This window comes from Balaenoptera musculus, chromosome 2, assembly GCF_009873245.2.
Source record: "Balaenoptera musculus isolate JJ_BM4_2016_0621 chromosome 2, mBalMus1.pri.v3, whole genome shotgun sequence".
Taxonomy (NCBI): Eukaryota; Metazoa; Chordata; class Mammalia; order Artiodactyla; family Balaenopteridae; genus Balaenoptera; species Balaenoptera musculus.
This window is the reverse complement of record NC_045786.1, coordinates 126,745,207-126,768,560: the sequence shown is the minus strand read 5'-3', so window position 1 is coordinate 126,768,560 and position 23,354 is coordinate 126,745,207. Positions and strand designations below refer to the sequence as shown.

General features: G+C 40.5%; 1 protein-coding gene across 10 annotated transcripts in view; it reads left to right on the top strand.

The window, feature by feature from the left end:
* Positions 1–14,641: 14,641 nt before the first annotated feature.
* TRIM9 (tripartite motif containing 9) overlaps positions 14,642–23,354 on the top strand; it is a 104,241-nt gene continuing 95,528 nt past the window's right edge. For all 10 annotated transcript variants that reach the window (XM_036843874.1, XM_036843879.1, XM_036843875.1 and 7 more), the window contains exon 1: positions 14,642–15,794. In XM_036843874.1, the coding sequence (XP_036699769.1) occupies positions 14,682–15,794 (1,113 nt within the window). In that variant the 5' untranslated portion in view covers positions 14,642–14,681. The remainder of the gene's footprint in view (positions 15,795–23,354) is intronic.

Sequence of the window (23,354 nt, the reverse complement as noted above, 5' to 3'; positions counted from 1 at the left end):
TGCCCCACAGTTTTACAAAAAAGGTTATGAAACAGATCACTGAAAACTATTTTCCCTCAAGGCAATCTACACAATCAGTATAATATGTCCGGTTGCCTTGCATCCCTCCAGGAAGCAGGAACAGAGCCACTTTGGACCTCTGGGTTCTGCGATTTTAGAGGTGAGCACATTAGTATCCACTGCATATTTTGAGGCTTTTCCTGTGCTTTTATCTATAAATGGAAATAAAGCTGAGGTTGAAACAGCCAGGTACATAATGCCAAAATATAAAACCAGATGTAGCCTTCTTCTGAGTCTTACTCCCAGTGTGCACAGTCTACCCCTGGCCATTCCTCCTCAGCAGCAGAAAGCTGCTCTGTCCTCTCTTTGTCTCTGTATCCCAACTCTGGCATGAGATGTCTCCATTCATTAATCTGGAGTCCATAATGTTACCCATCCTGCAGCTCTGTGTTCTATTCTGTCCTCCTCGCTCCTCTTGCCAGGCCCACTCATTTGTTCTTTGGTACACAAAGCCCACTACACCTCCCCTTCTGACTTAGCTGTCTATCTCTTATCTATTTCCCTGTGCAATACAGCTGATCGCATTGTGCAACAGACACAAGAAATCCTGAGTAGAGAGGCTGAGTACCAGGTCCCATTCTTATATCAGGCCTCTGGAGCCTGGCTATTAAGAGTGTATCATTAGCCTGATAAATTAGCATCTCCCCAAATCCAAAATTCACCCAAAATGAATATACATTAAAATCTTTGGAGAAGTAGCCTAACAAAAGAAAAATAGAGAAAGGTTTGATTTTCTAGACTTCTATTTTCTCTTCAAGAAGAATGTAAGCAAGTAACCTCCTTTGAATTGAAGTGAAATTCTCTGTTGTAAATGGTTCTTTACATGAGCCGTGCAGAAAACCATTTCTCAACATCTCCATCAGAACAGAAATGACCACAATGACACACTCCCTCAGCTCCTGTTAGCCTGACAGCTCCCCATTGTCTAGCAGAAGAGAGAAGAAAAACTGACTTGTGGTTATTATAAATGCTATAACTGAAACTTTATTGCATATAAATTTTCGCTCACTAAATTGCTGAACCCAGTAAAGATGTATTTGTTTTCTGCTTTTCTTAAGTAATGATGAATCAATAGGTCTATTTAGCTCAGCTTCTCTACATTTAAATCCCCTAGTGAAACATGAGGGTGGAAGACAGGACCACACTTGATTTCCTTTGTATTACATTCTTCTATCTCCAAAAAGCTTCTCTGACTGTTCAGGTGACCTCAGTCCCTAGGCTGGCTTAGCTATTCACGGGTAAACTTGGTTTGCAAGTGCACACCCATAGTCTTTGATCTACTGATTCCCCACATCACTGATTTTGTGTCTGACTTGACTATGCTGTCTCTCCTTTCATCACATTGTAATTTGTCAGTCAATTTTATCAACCAGTCAGTGTGATTTTTATTTTTTTAATTCTTTTAGGCTATACTAATGAAAGGAGACAAAAGCCATTAATGATTTAATCCTCTGAATTTTTTTTAGTGGTTCACAGAGGAATTTGGATTGATACAACTGGATGTGACAGCTTCCACAAATGTCCTGCAATGCCTTTTGCAGGACCTGATAAAATCTTCATATGCTCTCACAAGCAGATCTATTATCTTGTACATGCAAAAGAACCCACTAGAGAATATAATTATGACTAGCTCGATCATAGAATTCCCTTAGAATAATAATTAAAGGAATAAAATGAAATTAAAAGCAGCAAATATAATGTAATGCTCCCCATAAGCATTTAGTAGATACTCATTAACAGACAATGAGACAAAGAAGATACCAAAATGTGACTCGGGTCTGCACCTTCACAGAGTGCAGTCACTGACACACCATAGACACTAACGATGCCAGGCTTAATCATCTCCTGCAGCAGGTGATGGAGGCTTGAACTGGGGAAGTGTCATTTAAAAGGGAATATTTTTTTTGTCTTTAGCAGTGGTAACATCGGTGGAACAGATTCTTTTTTGTTGTTGTTTTTACTGAAAATCTCCAAACTAAGCAAATACTCACCTTTGTTTGGTGGAAAACTGCCTTGTCAGCATTAACTAGAATGCACATACTTCCAAATGAGATGTTCGGTGTTCAGTTTAATAATGTATTGGGTCTATCTCTGCCCTTAGTAGCAGGAGAAGAAATTTTTTCCCTGTTTACTCCTAAAGGGAATGGATGTTTCCCTGTCATTCTCCGGGGACAGGAAAGGACAGCTCACTGCCAGTCATCTTTGAATAGGAATGGAGGTGGGTCTTGCAGTGAGGGTGGGAAAGGACTTTCTCTAGAGCCAGAGGTTGGACTGGCAATCTAAGGTATGGTGGTGGCTGGAGATTTTAATTTTTAAGGTTGAGCTAACCTACTACTACTCAGAGGCCTATCCAGCCATGGGCCTAACAGTAGCCACTTTTGTGGGTGTATCTAAGCTATTCTCAAAGGTCGATTGACCTACACAGGCAAAGTCTCACCTCACTATTTCTTCTCCTTTGTCACTTGCAAATCTTATCCTGAGTCTAAAAACAGAATGAAGTTTCTTATTTGCCATTGTAACCCCTAGCATCTAGCATAGTTCTTGGCCCACATTTTATTGGATTGATTTTGTAAAATTCAATGAAATTATCAGTACAGGAGTTTTATCTATATTGAATAAAAGGAGCTAGTCCTTGAAGTGACTTATTTCTAACTTGAGTTGCATTTATGGACAAAGTCTAGATCAACTGGCCTGCTTTCATTTTTGTAAAACTAAATTCATTGGTCATGTCTTTGAAAACAGGTGAACCCACTGGCGCTCCCAGACAGACACAGGGGAGAGAATCATGGATTCACCCTACTGTCGCTCTGTGCCTTGTCTCCATTTCTCTCAGCACAGGCTGTGGCTGAGCCAGCAAAAAGCATCACAGCCAGTACTGGTTTCTTTTTCTAATCCATGTAAAGAGCACATTTTCATGGGGCTCTTGGGCCTACAGATATTAGACCACATATTTTTAAAAACCAGATGTACAGTCATAAAAATAAAAAAGTAATTAATTAATGAAAGATACAGTTAGTGCATCTTGATCTGAAGATGGAAAGAAAGTCATGTGTTTAGAAACCTGGTACGTGAAAGATACTGTGTTAGAGGATTTCCCTAACATTTTCTTATTTAATTTCTCAATACAACTCCTTGAGTTAGGTATTATGTTTCCCACTATATTAATGAGGAAATTGAGGTTCAAAAGGAGCATTAATTTATCCAACAAATATTTACAAAGCGCTCATTATATCTCAGGCACTGTTCTCGATGCTGGGATATATAGCAATGAGAAAAACAGTGTCCTCATGGAATTTATGCCCATGTTCTTGTGGCTAATAAGTGGGTTTACTTCCAGATCTGTCTGATCCCAATATTCATGCTTTTTTTCACTGCACATGGCAGCTGGAATGGAGGAACTCAAAGAGACAATTACAATATTTGTGTAACCTGAATAAATTCTATGTGACCCTGCCTTGGCTCTACAATAAAAGAGCTAGAGTACCCAAAAAAGTAAAAGTACTTCAATTCTTGGTTCTAAGTTATTTATTCTTCTTTTTATGACTATTATTTTTTTAATTTATTTACTTATTTTTGGCTGCTTTGGGTCTTCGTTGCTGCACGCAGGCTTTTCTCTAGTTGTGGCGAGCAGGCTTCTCATTGCGGTGGCTTCTCTTATTGTGGAACACAGGCTCTAGGCACACGGGCTTCAGTAGTTGTGGCACACGGGCTCAGTAGTGTGGCTCACGGCCTCTGGAGCACAAGCTCAGTAGTTGTGGCACACGGGCTTAGTTGCTCCGTGGCATGTGGGATTTTCCCGGACCAGGGCTCGAACCCATGTCCCCTGCATTGGCAGGCAGATTCTTTATCACTGTGCCACCAGGGAAGTCCCTAAGTTATTTATTCTTTTAAACGATTAACATATGTTATTTTTTTTACTTAAAATATATTGTTAAATTCCCTTTTTCCTGTCTAGACTCTGGAGAGCATCAGATTTTTGTTAGTTAACAAGGAATTATTCTGACTCTTTCAGAGGATGCTAAGGCTCATGGACATGTTTCTGCCCTTTTGGAAAAAGTCCAGCTCCTTCTTCCATCCATATGTTCTTGTGTCCTATACACTAAAATAATAACTCTGGGTTGATTCCCTTTACTACAAATTTTGTTTTCAAAAGACCCCAAACTCCAACTTCTCTGCTTACTATGTTCCCTACTAAATGCTCTTCCCAACCCTAACTGTTTCTTCTGAAATCCAACCCATGAAGGCTTCATAACCTCACCCACACATGCTCCCTCCTCTGACCCCCATGACACTATGGAACATGTTTATGGCACTCACAGTCTTATACTGTGATCTTGAGGGATTTTGTCTTATTCTCTAATAAACATTCACTCTGAGAGGGCAGAGATGTCTTCATTTGGTCTCTCATAATCAACAAATGAGCAATAAATATTTTTAATTGATTGTGTTATTTTTAAAAATTAAGCCCATAATTATCTCTACTCAGATTTTTTTTAACTGTCATTTTAGAGAACCATCTATTTTCAAAACCACAAATAAACATGCCACTCAAATAAAAGCCCATGTTACAGTTATTGCATCTGGAAGAATGTAAAAGAGGATTTTCATTCAACCCATAAATAATTATTTGTCCTCTACACTGCACAAATAATAATTCCAAGATAATTGGAGGTTGCAGTGAAGAACCATATGTACATCCAAATTTGTGAAGTGTTATGAAATAATTTAATAGCCAATCAGTTAAGAGGTGATTGCAAGCAATTCAAAGAGATTTGAGTTATGGAGTTGGAGCAAGAAAAATGATCTTGCTCATTCAGGCTCTCATCAGAAGTAGATCAGTAAAATTGGAAAATCTGGGGCTCAAAAACCAGCAGTAAATGAAACTATCCTAAGATCTACATAAAGGCCTTCTAATACAGTATCCATTGGTGGCATCAAGGAAGAGAAATATGGAGCAATAAATATTAACCACTTCATAAAAAGTGGCACCTCATTTTCTATGTTACTACCCTACAAATATCATTGAAGCTGAGAAAACATAGCATAATAGAACGCTACTATTAGAAATTATGACAACAAAATACTCTCTTACAAGTTGGTTTGGCTACTCCTATGTATGAACTGAATTATAGCCCAGTGCCATCTGCATGACCCTGGGCACGCCACTTAACCTTTAAGAATCTCTGTGTCTGTAAAGATAAAGTCACTTACCAGGATTATGAGAACCAAATGACATCTAATACATGAAAATGTTAGTGAAAAATGGGGTACCATACCAAAGGTATTATTTCTTCTCTGCTTAAATATTAAATCAATATGTTTACTACATTAAACTTGTATTTTATTTTAAGGCATAAATAGATATTTTCTGCTTGATATTTGAGTAAAAATTCATACTAAAGGACAGAAATTAATAACGAAATGTCTAGTAGTACTACAGCCATATTTTAGCAATTTTCCTCTCCCAAATGAGTTTGAGTTCTATTTTATCCTATTTAGATGTTATCATGTAGCAAGTGGTTCTGACTTTTCACTTACTGCAAGAACTTGTACAGGATGCTTTAAGTATTACGTGTTCCCCAGAGCCTATTCTCGTTCTCATTCAGCCTGGGGAGAAAATGATATGAAACATTTTTTCCTTGAAGACTATAGGACACATGCTCTTCCTCCTCCTCCTTCTCCTCCTCCTCCTCCTTCCCCCCTCCTCCTCCCCCTGCTCCTCCTCCTCCTTCTCCTCCTCCTCCTGTACTCCTTCTTTATCCCCTTCTCTTTTGCCTCCTCCTTCTTCCCAGAAATATAATGTGGATATGAACGCCAGAGTTCCATAGAGCTTCAAAGGACCCAAGGAACCATCCAGGCATTCTTAAGACTTGGAAATTTGGGACCCACATGGTACAGGACATGCACAAGATCATACAGCTCAAACAACCCTGAGAAATCTAATTTTAGAACTGTAATCTGTGCTTTCCTCTTCAAGGAGCAGCCAAGTTGAAAGAATCAGTCCATTCGAGTCTTCATATTCAAGTCCAAGATCTTTACAAATTTCCTTAACTTGTTCTTTCCCTCACCAACATTAAGCAGTATGTAAACAATAATTTTATCCTTGTTTTTCTGATAGCTCAATGTAGGGGAAAGAGAATTGGACCAGACGTAAGAAGTCCTGGCTTAATGTCCTGGCTCTGCTCCTTAATTTGTAACCTTGGATAAGTCACTAGATTTCTTTAAGTCCCTGTTTTTGTACTTGTAAACAAAGATGCTTGTCTTAATTACCTTACAGAGTTTTAACAAATTAGAAGGTGAATGTGAATACCTTTTATTCTATTAATATATCTATTAATGTGAATATCTTCTATTAAATTATACAGTTCTGAGTGAACACAGGCACTTTTTTTATTTATTCTTTGATCTCCTGGAAGGTTTTTGAAGATTAAAAGAGAAAATTTTATGGGGCAGAAATATAAACCACTTAAATTCTCTTTGTAAAATGTAGGATAAGAATGATGTCAGATTCTTGAGTTGAGTGTCCCATGAGGAGCTTCAGTGCATGTCCCAAGCTGAGGTGTCGGCTCAGCCGTTTCACGAGGAACCCTGGTCTGAAGGGCCAGGGGCAAGGCCTCTGCATGGGGCCTGTTATGAGCAAGTGAAACAGACTAAGCACAAAGGGAAAAAAGGTGGATGGGCTAGGCCTGAAGTGAGATTGCCAGATTTATGTCCTTTCCAAATGAAATGTGGACCCTCTAGCAGCAGGAGGTGTGAAGAGAGAGGACCTTCAAGATGGTGGAAAAGTAAGATGTGGAGATCACCTTCCTCCCCAAAAATACATCAAAAATACATCTACATGTGGAACAACTCCTACGGAACCCCTACTGAATGCTGACAGAAGACTGCAGACTTCCCAAAAGCCGTGTGGCTGACAGGGTCTTGGTGCTCTGGCCGGCTGTCAGGCCTGAGCCTCTGAGCTGGGAGAGCTGAGTTCAGGACATTGGACCACCAGAGACCTCCCGGCCCCATGTAATATCAATCGGCAAGGGATCTCCCAGAGATCCCCTGTGTCTTGGCTGAGCATGCTCCTTGGCTAGAAAAATCCCTCAAAAACTCACAGCTTTTTGCACTAAGTGGCCTTTAGCATGAAGAGGTACATGCTAAAGAAAAGTGGACAGAGCACCAACAGCATCTACGACAATGCAGATCTCAATATCTAAGTGATTAAAATGTGACTAACTGAATAGTTTGATTTTGGTCTTTTGATTGGAAGGAAAGAGAGCACACTTCAGCTAACCAAGAAAAGTTAAATTTATTGTAAAGATACCAGTAAGTTTGTGGCATACCAGTACAGAAACCAAAGTAATGCCAGGTCTAATGGGAACTATAACAAATAAACAGGTAAGACGCAACATAGCTACTTTGTCTCTTTTAAGGGCTATACTCATGACTTGTCTCTGCCTGTCTCTTCCATTTCTCTCTCTTTACTACTATATTAGTCAGGTTAGGCTGTGCTGTGTAACAGTAACACACAACCCTCACATCTCTGGCTTAACACACAAAAGCTAATTTTCCTCAGTTGTTCTTCAGGCAGTGAATCACCAATTCTGATAGCTGCTTTCTATGTGCAGATTCAGGGATCCAAACAGCTTTGATCTATGGTTCAACAAAATCTCAAGACATTTTCCATAACTTTGTGCAGGAGCTTTTTATTAACTCAGTCTGGAAGTGACACACATTTCTGCACACATTTCTATAGCCAGACCTGGTCACAAAGTCTTGCCTAACAACAAAAGTTTGCATAGTCTCCCATACATACGCCCAGGAGGGAAAAGATATTGCTAAGCACTGATAACATCTGCTGCGCCAGACATGTTCCTTGAAACTTTAGCTTCCATATAACCATACTGGCTAATTTGGCCTCTAGTACACTTCATGACCTTTCTGTTTTGCACCTCCAATTAACATACTCAGTCTTTCAGTTTCCCAAATTCAAAATCCTAAGAGAAGAATTCCTATATTCCTATATCCTATATTCTCCTATATTGGTCTTCCAGCATTACCGAAAGTAATAACAACTAAATTTAAAAGAAATTGTGAATGACTCCTGACTTTGAGACTTAAACAGAGAAGAGCTTGGGGCAATGTTCACTGAACACCTACAGCAAAAGAATTCTGCTGACAAGTTAATTTTTCTAGCAAATTATCTGCTTCTTAAAGGCAGGGAAAAAATATTTGAAAACTTGTAGAAAGTAGAGAAATTCACCAGGAAGACAGCTCCAGAGAATACTATAAGGAGCAATGGCATTGGAACTGTACTGCGAAGCTTAAGCAGAAACTAGCTCTGGTTTCCTATTAGGATAGAATAAATGATATATAGTCAGATTAACACTGTAACAGCGTATGTAAAGTAGAATTCCAAAATTTAAGATCAGAAACATGAGATGCTTTTTAATTCTGGCATGTAACAATGAAGATTAGATAGGAGAAAGGGAATTACAAGTAACAGTCACACTCCTTCAGAAATTATTTCAAAATTCTTGTAAGAATTATTTTTTAGATATTTTTCAAGTTATAACACACTTGTAACACGTTTGTTACAAAAAGCGAAATAACCTAGAACAAAGTGTATAAAGGCTAAGGCAACATTTTTCTTTGCTTTTTGAACTTTTTAACTTTATTGATGTTTGTTTTTAACTTTAATAGATGTTTCCACACAGCTTACTTAGAATCTTTATTTACAATTAATTGACCATAGATATATGTCTATTTCTAAACTCTATTCTGCTTCATTGATATATATTTCTATCCTTAAGGCACTAACACAACAGGTTAATTACTGTAGCTTTTTAGTAAGTCTTAAAATCAGTTAGTATAAATCTTTCACGTTGTATCTTTTTCAAAATACTTTTGGCTGTTCAAGCTTCTTTGCATCTTCAAGTAGACTTTAGAATCACCTTGTCAATTGCTTACCCTCAAAAAAAGCCTTCTGAAAATTTTCATTGGAATTGCATTGAATCTATAAATCACTTTGGGGGAAATTGCCATCTAAACAATATTGAGTCTTACCAATCTATGAACACGGCATATCTCACCATTTATTAAAGTTGCTTTAATTTCTCTCTGAAACGTTTTGTAGTTGTCAGTGTATAGATCTTATACATATTTTATTAATTCAAATTCATGTTTTTTGATGCTGTTATAAATGGTACAGTTTTAATATCAGTTGCTGATTGTGCATTGCTAATGTATTTTTGTATATTCAATGCTTCCTCTTCATTCCGGCTAAAGAGAATATGAATGATTCCTGGTCCTATGTGTGCTCTGAGAATTGTTTATATTACAAATCCAATAATTGCTCTTTCCTCAGAAGTTGTTATTGCCCATTCTGGTGGAGAGTCACCCTATATATGCACACATTGTGTTCAAGCACTCAAGCAAATCCCCATGCAGATTCCTTGAAACTGTCTAATTCTTTCCTCTCTCCAATTCTAGCTTCCTTCACCTCCCCAAAATTGAATCTCTTTCTCCTCAACTCAGGGAGATTGGTGGGCTTTGTTTGGATTCCTCCTCTGTACCACAGTCTGGAAATTACCATTTGGTCGAAAGCCTGGTTGAAGGTAGGGCTCACCTCTTTGTCTGCCTTCTCTCAGGAATTATAACCCTACACTGTCTGTTATCTAGTGTCTGACAATAGTTGATTCCTATAGTTAATCCTGCTTTTTAGTCATTTATGGAAGGAGGATTATTCCCATATGGCCAAAAGAGGGAATTTTGCCCCTTTAATTTTTCATGTAATAATTTGTGTTGATAGTTTACCTGACACTCAACTGTACTAAGATTCCTGGGGAAATCCTAAGATCCTAATCTTTTGCTACAGTGTTGAAATCTGTTTGCTAATATCCTACTTAGCGTCTTTACATCTATTACTTAGGTGGTTTAGGTCTATAGTTTTTGATTTATTGCATTCTCTGTTAAGTATATTATTATTATTATATTGTGTTATTAAACTTATGATGGCTTTATAAAGTGGACTAGGGAACATTCTATATTTTTCTTTAATTTAGGTTATTTCAATAACATTAAAATTACTTGCTCTTAAAAAGTTAACTAGAGCTCATCTGTACAACCATGCTATCCTTTTTAATGATAAATCAAAACTTAACCTTTCAAATCTCTTTAATGGAGGTTGGTCTATTTAAGCTTTCTACTTTGAAGGATTAATTCAGTTAATATATTATTTTGCCAGGAAAATATCCATTTCTTTAAGTTTTAAAATTTGTTGTCATTGAGTTTCACATAGTACTGCCCCCAGGTTTGTTAATTGTGAGTTATATTGTACTTTCCATTATATTTATAGTTATATTTCCTTTCCCGGGCCTCATAATGCATGCATATATTTACTCTTAAGTGAAAAAGAAAAGATAATAAGTAATCCCTCCAACAAAAATATTCTATTTCTCACCTATCCTTTCACATTTTTTCTCTCTCCCCAATTCTGAGGTCCTCAGAATACTTTTACTTTCCCATCAGCTCCTTGCGCATCTTGTGGACTCTAAGATTCATTTGTTATTTAGTTTAAAATCCTTCTCAAGTATTTTTCTTAGATGGAATATGTGAGCGCTGTATTCTCTAAATTCTTGCAAAATCTTTTTTTAACCTGACAATCAAGTGATCTCTTGGCTGGCTATAAAATACTTAGACGTCTTCTTTTACTTCTAGTAGGCTGTAGACTTTATTTCACATTCTTCGTGCCTTCAGGGCTGCAAAATAGAAATCCAATGCCAATCTGATTCTTTTCTTTTTATAATTAAGTTGTTTCTGTCTGAGAGCTTGTAGATGTTCTTTTTTCCTTGGAGTTCAAGAATTGTATCTGTATGTGCTTGGGTCTTTTTTTAAAATCAATGTCACATATAATTCTAAAATCCTTTCAATCTGTAATTTTATATCGTTATTTGATTCAGGAAAATTATTTTTTTCAGTTGTGATCTTTCCTCCATCTGTGCCTTTTCCTCTTTCTAGGATTCCTATTATTCACAAGTTGGGTCTCCTGGATTTATTCTCCAGCTGTTTTACCTTAATATAAGATTATTTAGATTTCCATCTTCCCAGATTCTCCTGTCTACCCTTTCCAAAGTACTAGTCCCATATTACTTGTAGTTAGAAACAGAATTTGAATAAGGTCATGTTCCAGTAGTACTAAATGGGCAAAACACTCTTAATTTACTGTAATTATTGCATAATTAAAAAGAAAAAAGAATATCAACAATAAATAAATATGTAAGTTATTAAAGGATGGCACAAACATAACAAGTTTAAAATTAAATATTAATGGATTAAGTTACCCCATCAAAAAAAAAAGTTTCCTCAAAATTTCTTTTGAAATAGAACATCACCTCCATTACTTTCAAATAATGCAATTTTTACAAACCACATTCAGCAATATCCTTAATCACAAAATAAATACAGAATATTTTTATCTATTTGTCAGAGAATCTTAAAGTGCCAGAGCCTTTAATCAGCTCCTTTCATTGATTTTTTTTTCCCCCTGTAACTAAGGATTGATGGCTCTAGAAGAGAACGTGGGGGGAAGAGAGAGAATTCTTTCTCCTCTGAGTGTTCATTCTTTATAATCAGAGACAGTTATGTTAATAATCAAGCATTGTAGTCAAAAGTAAATAGGAAAGCACCTAAATTTTTCATTGGAAAACACTTTAAAAAAAATGGAAAAGCCGCTAGTACATTTTAAATTTGCTCAACTTATTGCTAAAGAACATCATTTGGGTGAATAGTAAGCTTCAGAGGCACTTTACACAAATGAGAACATCTGCAGTCACCCCAGGAATGATAAAATTACAGGGCTATCAGTCCTCGTGCTTCAGGGCATGGGCTGATCACCAGCTGGAAGAGAGAAGATAGTCCCTATAGTATTTCTATAGTATCAACTACATTCAGATTTTTATTTCCTTTAAATACAACTCATTGGAGGGTTGTAAAGTACATTATGGCCAAATACTGCAACATGAGGGGAAAATATAAAATATTTTAGAGAAACAAATTCAAGAAAATGCTGAACTATCAGAGAAGGTAAGCAGAATAAGCATGGAAGTTAAAAAAGATCATTTGGGGTATTTATCACACACAGAGCCTGACAGAGAGTAGAGCTCAGCAGTTGTTGAATGAATGAATGAATGAACAAAGAAAGAAGTCCCAGCCTCACCAATATTTGACCTTCAGAACTTTGCTTATCCTCAGTTTACTCATCTTTAAAATGGGGATAATTATACCCATCTCTTCTTGTTATTACAGAGATTGAACTAGGTATGCATGTAAGTAAATTAACTTACTTCCTGGAACAGTGTGAACACTAAACAAATGATAGTCATTTAAATCTCCTGGGTTTGATTTAGCTAATCCTGACCAAATAGATCTAACAAATCATCTCAATATATTTCATATTTCATAGATTTCATATATATCTGTCACAGGTCTAGAGACTGGGAAGTACAAGATCAGGGTGTTGGCAAATTTGGTAACTGGTGAAGATCCTCACAGTGGTGGTCTTCTCATGGTAACCTCACATGATGGAGGGGGCAAGGGAGATTTCTTGGGCTACTTTTATAAGAGCACTAATCCCATTCATGAAGGCTCTGCCAAGGGCCACACCTCCTGATACCATCACCTTGGGAGTTAGGATTTCAAGATAGGAATTTTGGGGCGACACTTTCAATCCATAGCAGATGTTATACTGTGATAAGCAAAGTTCAAACTCCTAAAAAGAGTAACAGCTGCACACCTTGAAATGTCCAAAGCACTGGCCCAAGGCTACTACAATCAGCCAAACGCATATAAAAGTCATTTGAAGGATTGTAAATTATGAGTGGTACTGACGTTCCTTTCTAACAATTTATTATTATCTACTTGTTATTAGCAAATTCTCTTGGGACCTATAAATTAGATGTATCCTGCAAATAGATAATGTTCCAACCTCCAAGAAGTTCAATGTTTATAAACAGAGTACATATGCCTTTGGATTTTCTGGACTCAACTAGTTAAAAGCTAGGTTAAAAATAAATCACATAGAAATCAACTATACTCCAATAAATTCTTTTTAAAAAATCACATAGCATTTGTAATTACCATAACTTAAAAAACAATGAAAACTTTTTTCCCCAAACAATGATCACATTCTGTTTTTACTGCAATTGAAGGTGGGAAAGATAACCTAGTTTACGGACTATTTCTCCAAGGGCAGGGTTATAAAAAGTCCTTTTTTTTTTTTTTTTCCTGCACAGTAGTGTGATTTAAATGAGCTGCATATAATCAAGTTATCTCTTTTTTGGAAGGCGGAAAATTGGAAGATTTGTTAAAACTTGGAAAGAAATTTTGTCATTTACTTCATGAATCACTCAGCAAAACAGCCATGTGCAACTTCAAATAAGTTATTACCTCAGAATATCACTAAGTCACTTAACCTAAATATGAGTTTTTTGTTTTTTTGGATTTTCTTGTTCGCCATCATCAAATCAACAGTTCTGCAGGCAAGGGGCAGGACCAATTATCTCCAGTGATGTCTGGGGAGAGGGAGAAAAGTGGAGCTTAATATATGAGTACTAACACTAGAACTAGGCCCCCACCATCACCAGCACCTCTCGCACTTCACTAGAAGAAACAGAAAGAACCCATCCTTCTGGAAGCTGTGGTAGATGCTCGGGCCACATAACATTCAATAAAGCTATTTGGAGTCACACACTGAGACTCTACAGCGACACAGTGATTCATCTACAGAGCTAGTTTACTAAACTATGGGCACTCAGAAATAAGCAACCCGTTCCTGCCTCAACTGAACCAAAGGTTCTACTGGCCTTGTGAAAAGCTCAGCCAGGTGCTGAGCGCCCCGGTGAGAGGACAGCTTTGGGGGGAGGGGGACTGAAGAGGGGATATAGAGACACGTTCCCACCACAGGGTAAGAAGCCTCTGGGCCGAGCCTGAATTGAAAGCGTGAAATGAAGGGGGGCATAGATTTTAACGAATATACTGAGCCTTTACGTGGGTCGCGTAGTTTAAATCTCACAGCAACACTAGTAAATCGATATTGTCAATCCCCTTTTAGACACCAGGAACTGGGAGAAAAAGAAGCGAGAAGGCTCCTGCCAGGCCTGCGCCGTCAGACCCCCGGGATGCAAGAGCGCAGGTGCCGGCTTCCGCGGGTTCCTGAGCGGGAGAATAGCCCGGCTGGGGTACAGAAACCTAGGCCTGGGTGAGGCGCCAGCAGCGGAAGAAGGGGGGGGGGGTCTCCCGCGCGGCGCAGCACGGGCGAGCGGAGATCGGCGCGGAGACTACAGCTGCAAGCCAAACGCAGACGCCGTCGACAGGCACCAGCCCCTCTGCCAGCCCCCTCGCTGCGGGGAGGGGTTTCTCACGCCCCGCTCTTGGGCGACTGAGCCGGAGGTCGGAAGGAAGCGGGGCGAGGGATGAGTCATCCCGCCTAATCCCTCCTTCCCGGTCCCCTCGCCTCCGCACGCCGGCCCCCTCCCGAGATCATGCAGCCCGAAGCGAAGACTCCCCTCATCCTCAGAATCCTCCACCAAACCCCCTGTGGCCTGCGGAGGAGAGGAGAAGGACGGGACGTGTGGCCAATGAGAGCTTCGCTCTCTCGCCCGCCGTCCAATAAGCCGCTGCTTACAGGCTGGGGCGGGACTAGAGGGGCAGGAGGGGGCGGTCCCGGGTTGGCGCTCGGCGCCGCGGTTCGGTGGCTCACAGAGAGAGCGCCTCACAGGGAGTCGGCGCCTAAGCGACGCGGGAAGGCGCCACTGCCAACGCCACCGCCGCCGCTGCTGGCCAAGGTGCTGGACACGACAGGCCGGCGGCCACCTCGTCAGATCAGGCTCCAGTGCAGCCGCTTCTGCTTCGCTCCCAGCCAGGTCCCCATGGAAGAGATGGAAGAAGAGTTAAAATGCCCCGTGTGCGGCTCCTTCTATCGGGAGCCCATCATCCTGCCCTGCTCTCACAATATATGTCAGGCGTGCGCCCGCAACATCCTGGTGCAGACCCCGGAGTCGGAGTCCCCCCAGAGCCGACGGGCCTCGGGCTCCGGGGTCTCCGACTATGATTATCTGGACCTTGACAAGATGAGCCTGTACAGCGAGGCGGACAGCGGCTATGGCTCCTACGGGGGGTTCGCCAGCGCCCCCACTACCCCGTGCCAGAAGTCCCCCAACGGCGTCCGTGTGTTCCCCCCGGCTATGCCGCCACCGGCCACCCACCTGTCACCGGCCTTGGCCCCGGTGCCCCGCAACTCCTGTATCACCTGCCCCCAGTGCCACCGCAGCCTCATCCTGGATGACCGGGGGCTCCGCGGCTTCCCCAAGAACCGCGTCCTGGAAGGGGTAATTGACCGCTACCAGCAGAGCAAAGCGGCGGCCCTTAAGTGCCAGCTTTGCGAGAAGGCACCCAAGGAGGCCACCGTCATGTGCGAACAGTGCGATGTCTTCTACTGTGATCCGTGCCGCCTGCGCTGCCACCCGCCCCGGGGGCCCCTAGCCAAGCACCGCCTGGTGCCCCCCGCCCAGGGCCGCGTGAGCCGGCGGCTGAGCCCAAGAAAGGTCTCCACCTGCACAGACCACGAGCTGGAGAACCACAGCATGTACTGCGTGCAGTGCAAGATGCCCGTGTGCTACCAGTGCTTGGAGGAGGGCAAACACTCCAGCCACGAAGTCAAGGCTCTAGGAGCCATGTGGAAACTGCACAAGGTGAGTCCTAAGAAAACCCACCCCTAACTCCCCGCGCCTCCGATCCTCCGGTTTTGCAGCAGACGATCCCCCTCTTCTACGCACACTGCCTCCCAACTGGGGCGCAGTGCAGGTGCCTCCAATATCTACTTCCCCCGTCTGGTGCATTGCAGGAAGCGCAGGGGACCGTAAACGGCGCACAGGGGAGTTGAACCTCTCCAGAGAGTTGAACCTCTCCAGAGAGTTGTTTCGGGGATGCGTAGAGCGGGCCTCCCGGTGCACGCTGCCTGCAAGCCAGGCTTAGGGCGCCCCCTCCCCGCCGCGGACGTGCAGCTCTCGGCGGCCGCCAGCGTGCGGGAAGGCGATGAGTAGCTGGGCCGATCCGCGGCTGTGCTCAGGGCCGCCAGGGAAGCTCCAGGGCAGAGCCGGTTGTGGGGCTCCGGCCGTGGTCCCGCGGGGAGGAGGTGGGCGCGGCTGGGCGGCGCGGACCGAGGGGTGCTGGAGCTGCTGGATAGGCTGGAGCCTGGAGTCGCAGCGGGGGCGGGGAACACGCCGCGAGCTGAATGCTGATAAGTCGGCGCTGGCCTAAGCCCAGCGGCAGCGCGGTAAGGATGCGGGTCCGGGTGCTTTGCGCACAAGAGGTGTGCGAATGTGGAGTGGGGTGGAGAAAAAAAAAAAAAAAAAAAAAATCCTGTAGTCGCCATGGCAACACGGCCTGAAGGCTGCGGCCCTGACCCTCGCGGAGGGGATCTGGGCTGGAGTAGCAGGACTGGAGGTTTCTGCGCGGTCGCGGCCTGAAAGCTAGGCAGGTGCATCTCCCAGTCTCCCAGGGTAACCCCTTCCTATCGATCACCCACACACCCATTTGCCCAGAGTTCAACCATTTTCCTCACAGTCAGTAGTTGTCTGTGAAAATTTGGGGACACCTGTTACCAAATTTATCTTTCTGATGTCATTTGATGGTACCTCCGCCAGAGCTAGCCTCAAGAACAGGGCCTTTAACGACTTGTTAGGTGATGCCACTCCTCTGTTCAAAATCCTCCAATTGCCCCCCACATTTCTTAGATGGTCCTTAGGATAGTCCACCAGGACCTCAGATGGCCTGTTCCCGTTTGGCTTCATCGCCCTCATTTCCTCCCATTCCCTCTGCTTCAGCCACGCAGTCCCTCTTGCTGTTCCTCCACCAACACCGGGCCCCTTCTGGACCCGGGGCCTTTGCATCTGATGTTCCTTCAGCCTGCATCTGAACAGTTCACTCTCTTGCCTCCTTCAGATCATTACTCAGATGTCACCCTTGCAGTGAGACCTTTCTGAACCCCTTGGTTCCCTCCCCGCTTTATTTTCCTCGGTAGTACTTAACCACTAACTGGGACGCTATATATTTTAACTATCATGTTACTTTTGTATTTATCTATTGCCCCCCCCAACATACACACACAAAATAAGCTTCGTGAGGAAAGAGATCTTTATAATGTTATTGCCCACACTGCTTAGAAGGAAGGAAACCACTCTTGAGGAGATGTACATGAATTGGACTTTTACTTTTTAAATAATCCACTTAGTTGGGGGTGCAAAGGGCAAGGCAGGGATTCAGGACTGTTGTAGGGAGGTTTTCTTCACATCATTGAGTTGCAAGCCCCAGGATGAGGCAGGGCAGTAGGGATGGTGTTCAGGCATCAGCTCTGCCCCACTCAGGGTTTCCTGGCATTCCTTGGAGACCAGAAAGGCTAGCCTTTGAGAGAGGCCTTGGGGTTAAGGAGGGGAACATTGATATTTTATTTGCAACAAGAAAAAATAAAACATCACCATATTCAGCAATCAGGGAGCTCAACTCAATACTGAATACTGAATGGGATCCATGTTTACAGTCATTTATGTTCTCACATATAGTCTATTAAACTGTATTAGTACTGATGGAGAGACTTAATTCAGCACAAATTTGAGCTCCCCTCCTAGGCACATGCCACTATTTTTTAAACACTTCAATTTAAGTTGTTTAAATGATGTTTAATTTTGAAAGTTTTCAGAACTTTAGTTCATGGCCAATTTTTTCTTCATATTATGATTTCACTCTTAAACTTCTAACTATAGCCTATGTTAAATTGCCCTACAAAACTCTCCTTGGAACTAAGAAACTAATCACCTGTCTGGAAAAAGAACTTAGAGGCACATGCTAATTAGGATGGTCAAACCACTGCATTATTCTTCTGTGAAGAAGAGCCTGTACTTTATCCATTAAGACCAAAGGCAGTCTTTAAATCTCCGCCAAGCCCCATGTAGATTTGAAATGTTAAACCATTTGTTTTATCGGTAATGGACATTGTGAGTAGACACTGTGGCGTGGACAGGGTTGAAATTCGGATGTCTGCTAAAAAAGAATAATGTAAAGCCCTTCAGACATGACATAAGTAGGCTAGGAAGGGAATATTGGTTCATTTTTTAAAAAGACCATTTCTTCTCTGATCTTTTGCACATTTTTTCAAAAGAGTAAATAGTTATATTTTTTGTTCAGTCAATATCAAGATTATTAAACTGCCAATAAATATAAGGCAGAAGGATGACAGATTTTAACATTCACTTATCATCTGTTAGCTGAACAACAAACATTATTCCACCTTATCTCCTTAATAAGGTAATGTGATAACGTGCGATTTTCTCCTATGTCTATTTATCTTCCATCCTCACAAAAAGCTTATGGGCCAGAATTTCTATGTCCTTCAAAACATAGGAGAGCAAAGAATTACACTAAGTAGTTCTCCCAAAGTTGGGCAGTTAGTTATCCACACAAGTTATCACTAGACCTGAAAGTTTTCATTAATATTTAGTCATTTCCAGTGATAAAGAAAACCCTGTGAATAACTGTTTCCCTCAGAAAGTCATCATCTTACACATTTAAGACAAAATGGCTGAAGTTTATCTTTTTAATGGTATTAAAAACAACTGGTTGAAACTCATTAGTTGTCAATTGACTAAATTAAAATATGTTTCAGATATAGATGGCCTTCAAAATCCATGAAAAATAATGCAGGAAGTGGCCTTATAGGGCAAATATCTGGTGACACTTTTTATTTAGTATCAGCACTTGCTCTATTCCTTATCAAACTTAGGTTGGTATAAAGAATTGCTACTCACACAAAAAAAGATTTTGTAGATATTTTCATATAGGCAATTGGAACCATTATTATTACTTTATAATTTTAGCAATTCATATTTCTAAATCTAACATTATCCTTGAATTCTTGGTATATTTTATCAATCAATGAATCAGTAATATATTTGTAACCGTTCCTTTGTGTTTGTACTGTTGAGCAAGAATTTTCTTTTCCTTTGTACTCTAAACACTGACTATTCATTCTGAATCTTGTCTCAAATGTTATTTCTCTCTTACCTTCTTTGTTTTAAACAAAGATTTGCAAGTTAAACATTTTAAAATAAACCATCAGTTATTATGCTTTCACCTTCAAAGCCTTCTGGAAAAAATACCTGCTTTGTAGTATGGTGGCATCTCATCAAATATTTGTGTAGTAAATGTGTTATTTAATGTAACCAAAGTGGTGTTCAGTTTTATATATATATATTAAAAAATATATAATATATTATATATATTATAATTATAATTATATATTATATTATAATATATAATATACATATTATTATATATATTATAATATATTACATATATTATAATATATTATATATATATATATATCAGTAATAAATACAATATAATCTAGATGTCCGTATGGTAAATGTAACAGGTAACATATGTTCATGTTTTTAAATTCTTAAAAATTTACTTTTCGTATAATCAGAACATTCTGTGAGCAATGTAAATATTCTTACAGGTTATTAAGGAGAATGTTACAGAGGAATGAATTGTTCCTCTTTGTACTGAGGCAAAAATAGAAAGAACTAGATGAGGTTCTGGGTTCCAGACCTGATGCTTCCACTTACTCGCTGGTAATTTTAAGCAAGTCTATAACTTCTCTGTGCTTCCTACACACAGGATGTAAAGAACCTAAAACTATATTTGTGAAAAAGTAATTTAGATGTTTATAACTTACTAATTTCAGTTTGGCAAAATAGAAAGTTTTTGCGTAAAACGGAAGTTATTGTCTCACTAGTCAACAGTTACTGCATAAAAATCTCATCCCCCAACTTGGGATAATTTGCTTGCTCCTTATAGAGCACAAGGTGCCGTACAAAGGCTACTCTTAAAGGTGGCCTAAAAGAGTGAGCCAGATCCTCATGGGTCCTCCGAGAATAGTCATTTGAATTAACCCCAAGGAACAAGGACACACACAAAGATTTACTTGTATATTAAACAAAGATATTTTGTTTTTCAATTACAAAGCTAAAATGATAACTGATATAATTCAGTTTTGAAGATATTATCACTTTTGAAGCAGCAGAAATTGTTCTTCCTGTATATACCATGAAAAGATGCTATTAACTGGCATTTCAGATCAAATCACAGTTTCCATAAAGTTAGAGAAAACTGTCACAGCCATCTGTCATTGAGTAATAAATATAATGCACAGGCAAAAATTATCCTTACCATGAGTACAATAAATTGCACTTCTCTCACCTAAGCACCTTTCAAAGTGTGTGTATTCGTATAACTTAGCCTTGGCACAGAGGAGGCTAGAACCTATTATATGATAAATGTGTAAGAAAAAAATAGTTCTAAATAATATTGTTTTTTATCAGTTTTATCAGAGATTGTTGGTGGTAAGGAACAGAAACCCACTTAGGGGATCTCAGAGGATTTCATGGGAAATAAAATCAACTCACAAGGAGACTGGAACTGGAAAGCTACAGATTAAATTCACTTCTGTGTATCAGTCAGCTTGGACTAAGTTATGCTGCAGTAACAAACAATTTTTGTTTTAAAAAAACAAAAAATTAATTTTTTAATTAAAAAATTAATTTTTTAAATTCTCAGTGAATTACAACAATACCATATAATTTCTTACAATAATACCCACTGAAAGTCAGCTCTGGCCCTTCTCCACATCCTCCTTGTTCTTGAACTTAGGCTGAAAGAGCATGTTTGGAACACGCCAACCTTACGGCAGAGAGAAGGGAGCAGAGCAGAACCACTCAATAGCACTTAAAGTTTCCACTCAGACATTGTGTGTCTCTTCTGCTTACATTCCATTGGCTAAAACAAACCATGTGGCCAAGACTGACATCTGTGCTACAGGAAATTCACTCTTCCAACAGAGAAAGGCACTGAGAAGAGCCTTGTAGAGGAGGACAGAGTATTTTGAACAACTAATACAGTCTGGCATATGCCTAACTCTCTCATGCCTGCTCCTCTCTCTGGATGGGCTTCCTTGGGCTGCACAAGGCCTGACATGACTCCTCCAGCCCCAATGCAGCATGACATTTCAGTTCAAGTATCCACTCTCATCTAACTAGTGTCTCTGTGTCTCTTAGGCCACATTTTGAAGTTTAGAGAAAGAATGTGATTGGCCCAGCTTGAGTCAGGGGTTTACTGATGACTGCCTAGGTCACAAGCCCACCCCTTTAGTGAGGTGTATGCAGTAGACTTGGGTGAGACAAGTGAGGCACTCACCTTGGGTGAAAAACATAAGGGGGTACCAAAAACTCAGTAATCAGGATAAAAAATATTATAAGGCAATATCTTAAAAAACAAAGATGAATACAAAAAATCCATGATGAGCAGAATATCAACGTTTTAAATGTTGATCACTTACAGTGCCATACTGAGCCATATTGGAGCCTGAGTCAGAAGGGAAAATCAGTAGTATTGATCCTATCTTTGTTTAAGATTTTGCTCTTTTGTTCATCATGTATTTTGGGGCATTCATTTTTATTTTTAAAAATATTCCATTAAAATATTAACGTTGACTACTGAGGTTTTTTAGCACCCTTTTAAATTCTGCATCCAAGGAGAGTGCCTTACTCCCCTCACCCTAGTCCTGGCCCTAATGAACAGACACTTGATACAAACCTGGCTCCTGGTTTCACTGTTCAGCTGGAGGAAAGCCCAGGGCAGAATGCCTTTGTGAGCAGCAGGGGCAGGGAGGCACTGACCGGCGCCTCTTGTACAGTCTAAGAGGAAACCATTCTGAGTGCAGAAGAAAGCCCTTTTGCTCTCCCTGGATCTTCTGCATTTTAAATACAGCACTAATTTCTTGAGATGCTTCAAAAGTGGAGCAACAGAGTTGATGAAGAAAAAGAAGACAGAAAAGGGTAGAGAACACTGACAGCTATAGCTCAGTGCTTCCTCTCCCCAGTAATGCTCCACCACCAAGCAGTTTGTGTGGTTATTCCTACTGCTATTATATATTATGGTAAATATGGCCACCTACGAGCAAAGTGATCCCTCACTTGGCTTGTGTATGAGTGGAGGAAGGAGGACAGAAGGTGCCAAAAGACAATTTTGCACTAACTTCAGGTGCCTCTTTAAAAGTATGTGATTGGGTTGGAAGTGGGGGGGAACCATATAGTTTCATTTCAATAATTCCATCTATTTGTTAGAAGAAAAGAGTGTATAGCAACCATAGAGTTTAGTGTTTTGTGTTGTTTTTGGTCTCATAATGGCAGTGTTCTTCTTACTTAGTTAAGTGCTTCCCCACACCACCACATTCCTGCCTCTGCCCAGCCCTTGTGATTCTGGTGGGCTGCCAGTCCAGTGCTCTGCCTTACCTGGCCAAGTGGGAGGGCATGTGACATAGGCCTGACCAATCGTCACACCCTATCCCACTGGCCAAAGTGATTAATTCAAAAAATGAGCACATGAAGCAAGCCAATCCAATCAGAGTCCTCTTCTGAGGTTTATAGATACTGAATCAGGGACAGAAGAGCATTGCTTTCCTCTGGGCTTGGTGCAGCTAGAATAAAAGCCAGAGGTGTCTGTGTCCCTGCCTCTTCCTCTTCCTCTTACATTAGTAGAAGAAAGTAAGGCAATCCCCAGAGTTACAGAGATAAGAAACAGAGACTTCTGAGAACACTGTTGAGTCCCTGGAACCCTTCATAACCCCCTTCTACCCCCTCCTGCCTTTCCAGTTATGTGAGTCAGCAATCCTCCCCCTCCTTTTTCTCTTTGGCTAGTTTGTATTGGTTTTCTGTCACTTCCAACTGAGATTTAGCACATATAAACATTTGTATCTGAAGATACTAATTCTTATTCATTCTAAGTATCATCTCTAGAATACTGTAGTTGGAAGGCTGCATTCTGATGCCATAAATACAAAAAAAGTAGTTTTGATTCAATGAAGCAGAAATTATATAATATTTAATCTAACTCTGTCTACGCGTTGACCACTGTGTAATCTTCACTAGTTTTTGGCTAGTCTCCTCTATTCTTATTGAGAGATTGCTTACAAAGAAGCCTCAGGGATTTTTTTTTTAACCAATTCTAAATTACTCGGCATATATGGCGATGTTACGGTTAAGACCAACAGGCTAGACAGGGAGGTTCTGAAATCAAACTTCTGCCCCAAATCAATTTTGTTTGTCTTCAAAGGCAAGAAACTTCTGAAGACATGCATGTTGTTTTGACCCATTCTCTAGGTTGGAATTTTTTAAAGTGTGTTCCCACGAAGTTTC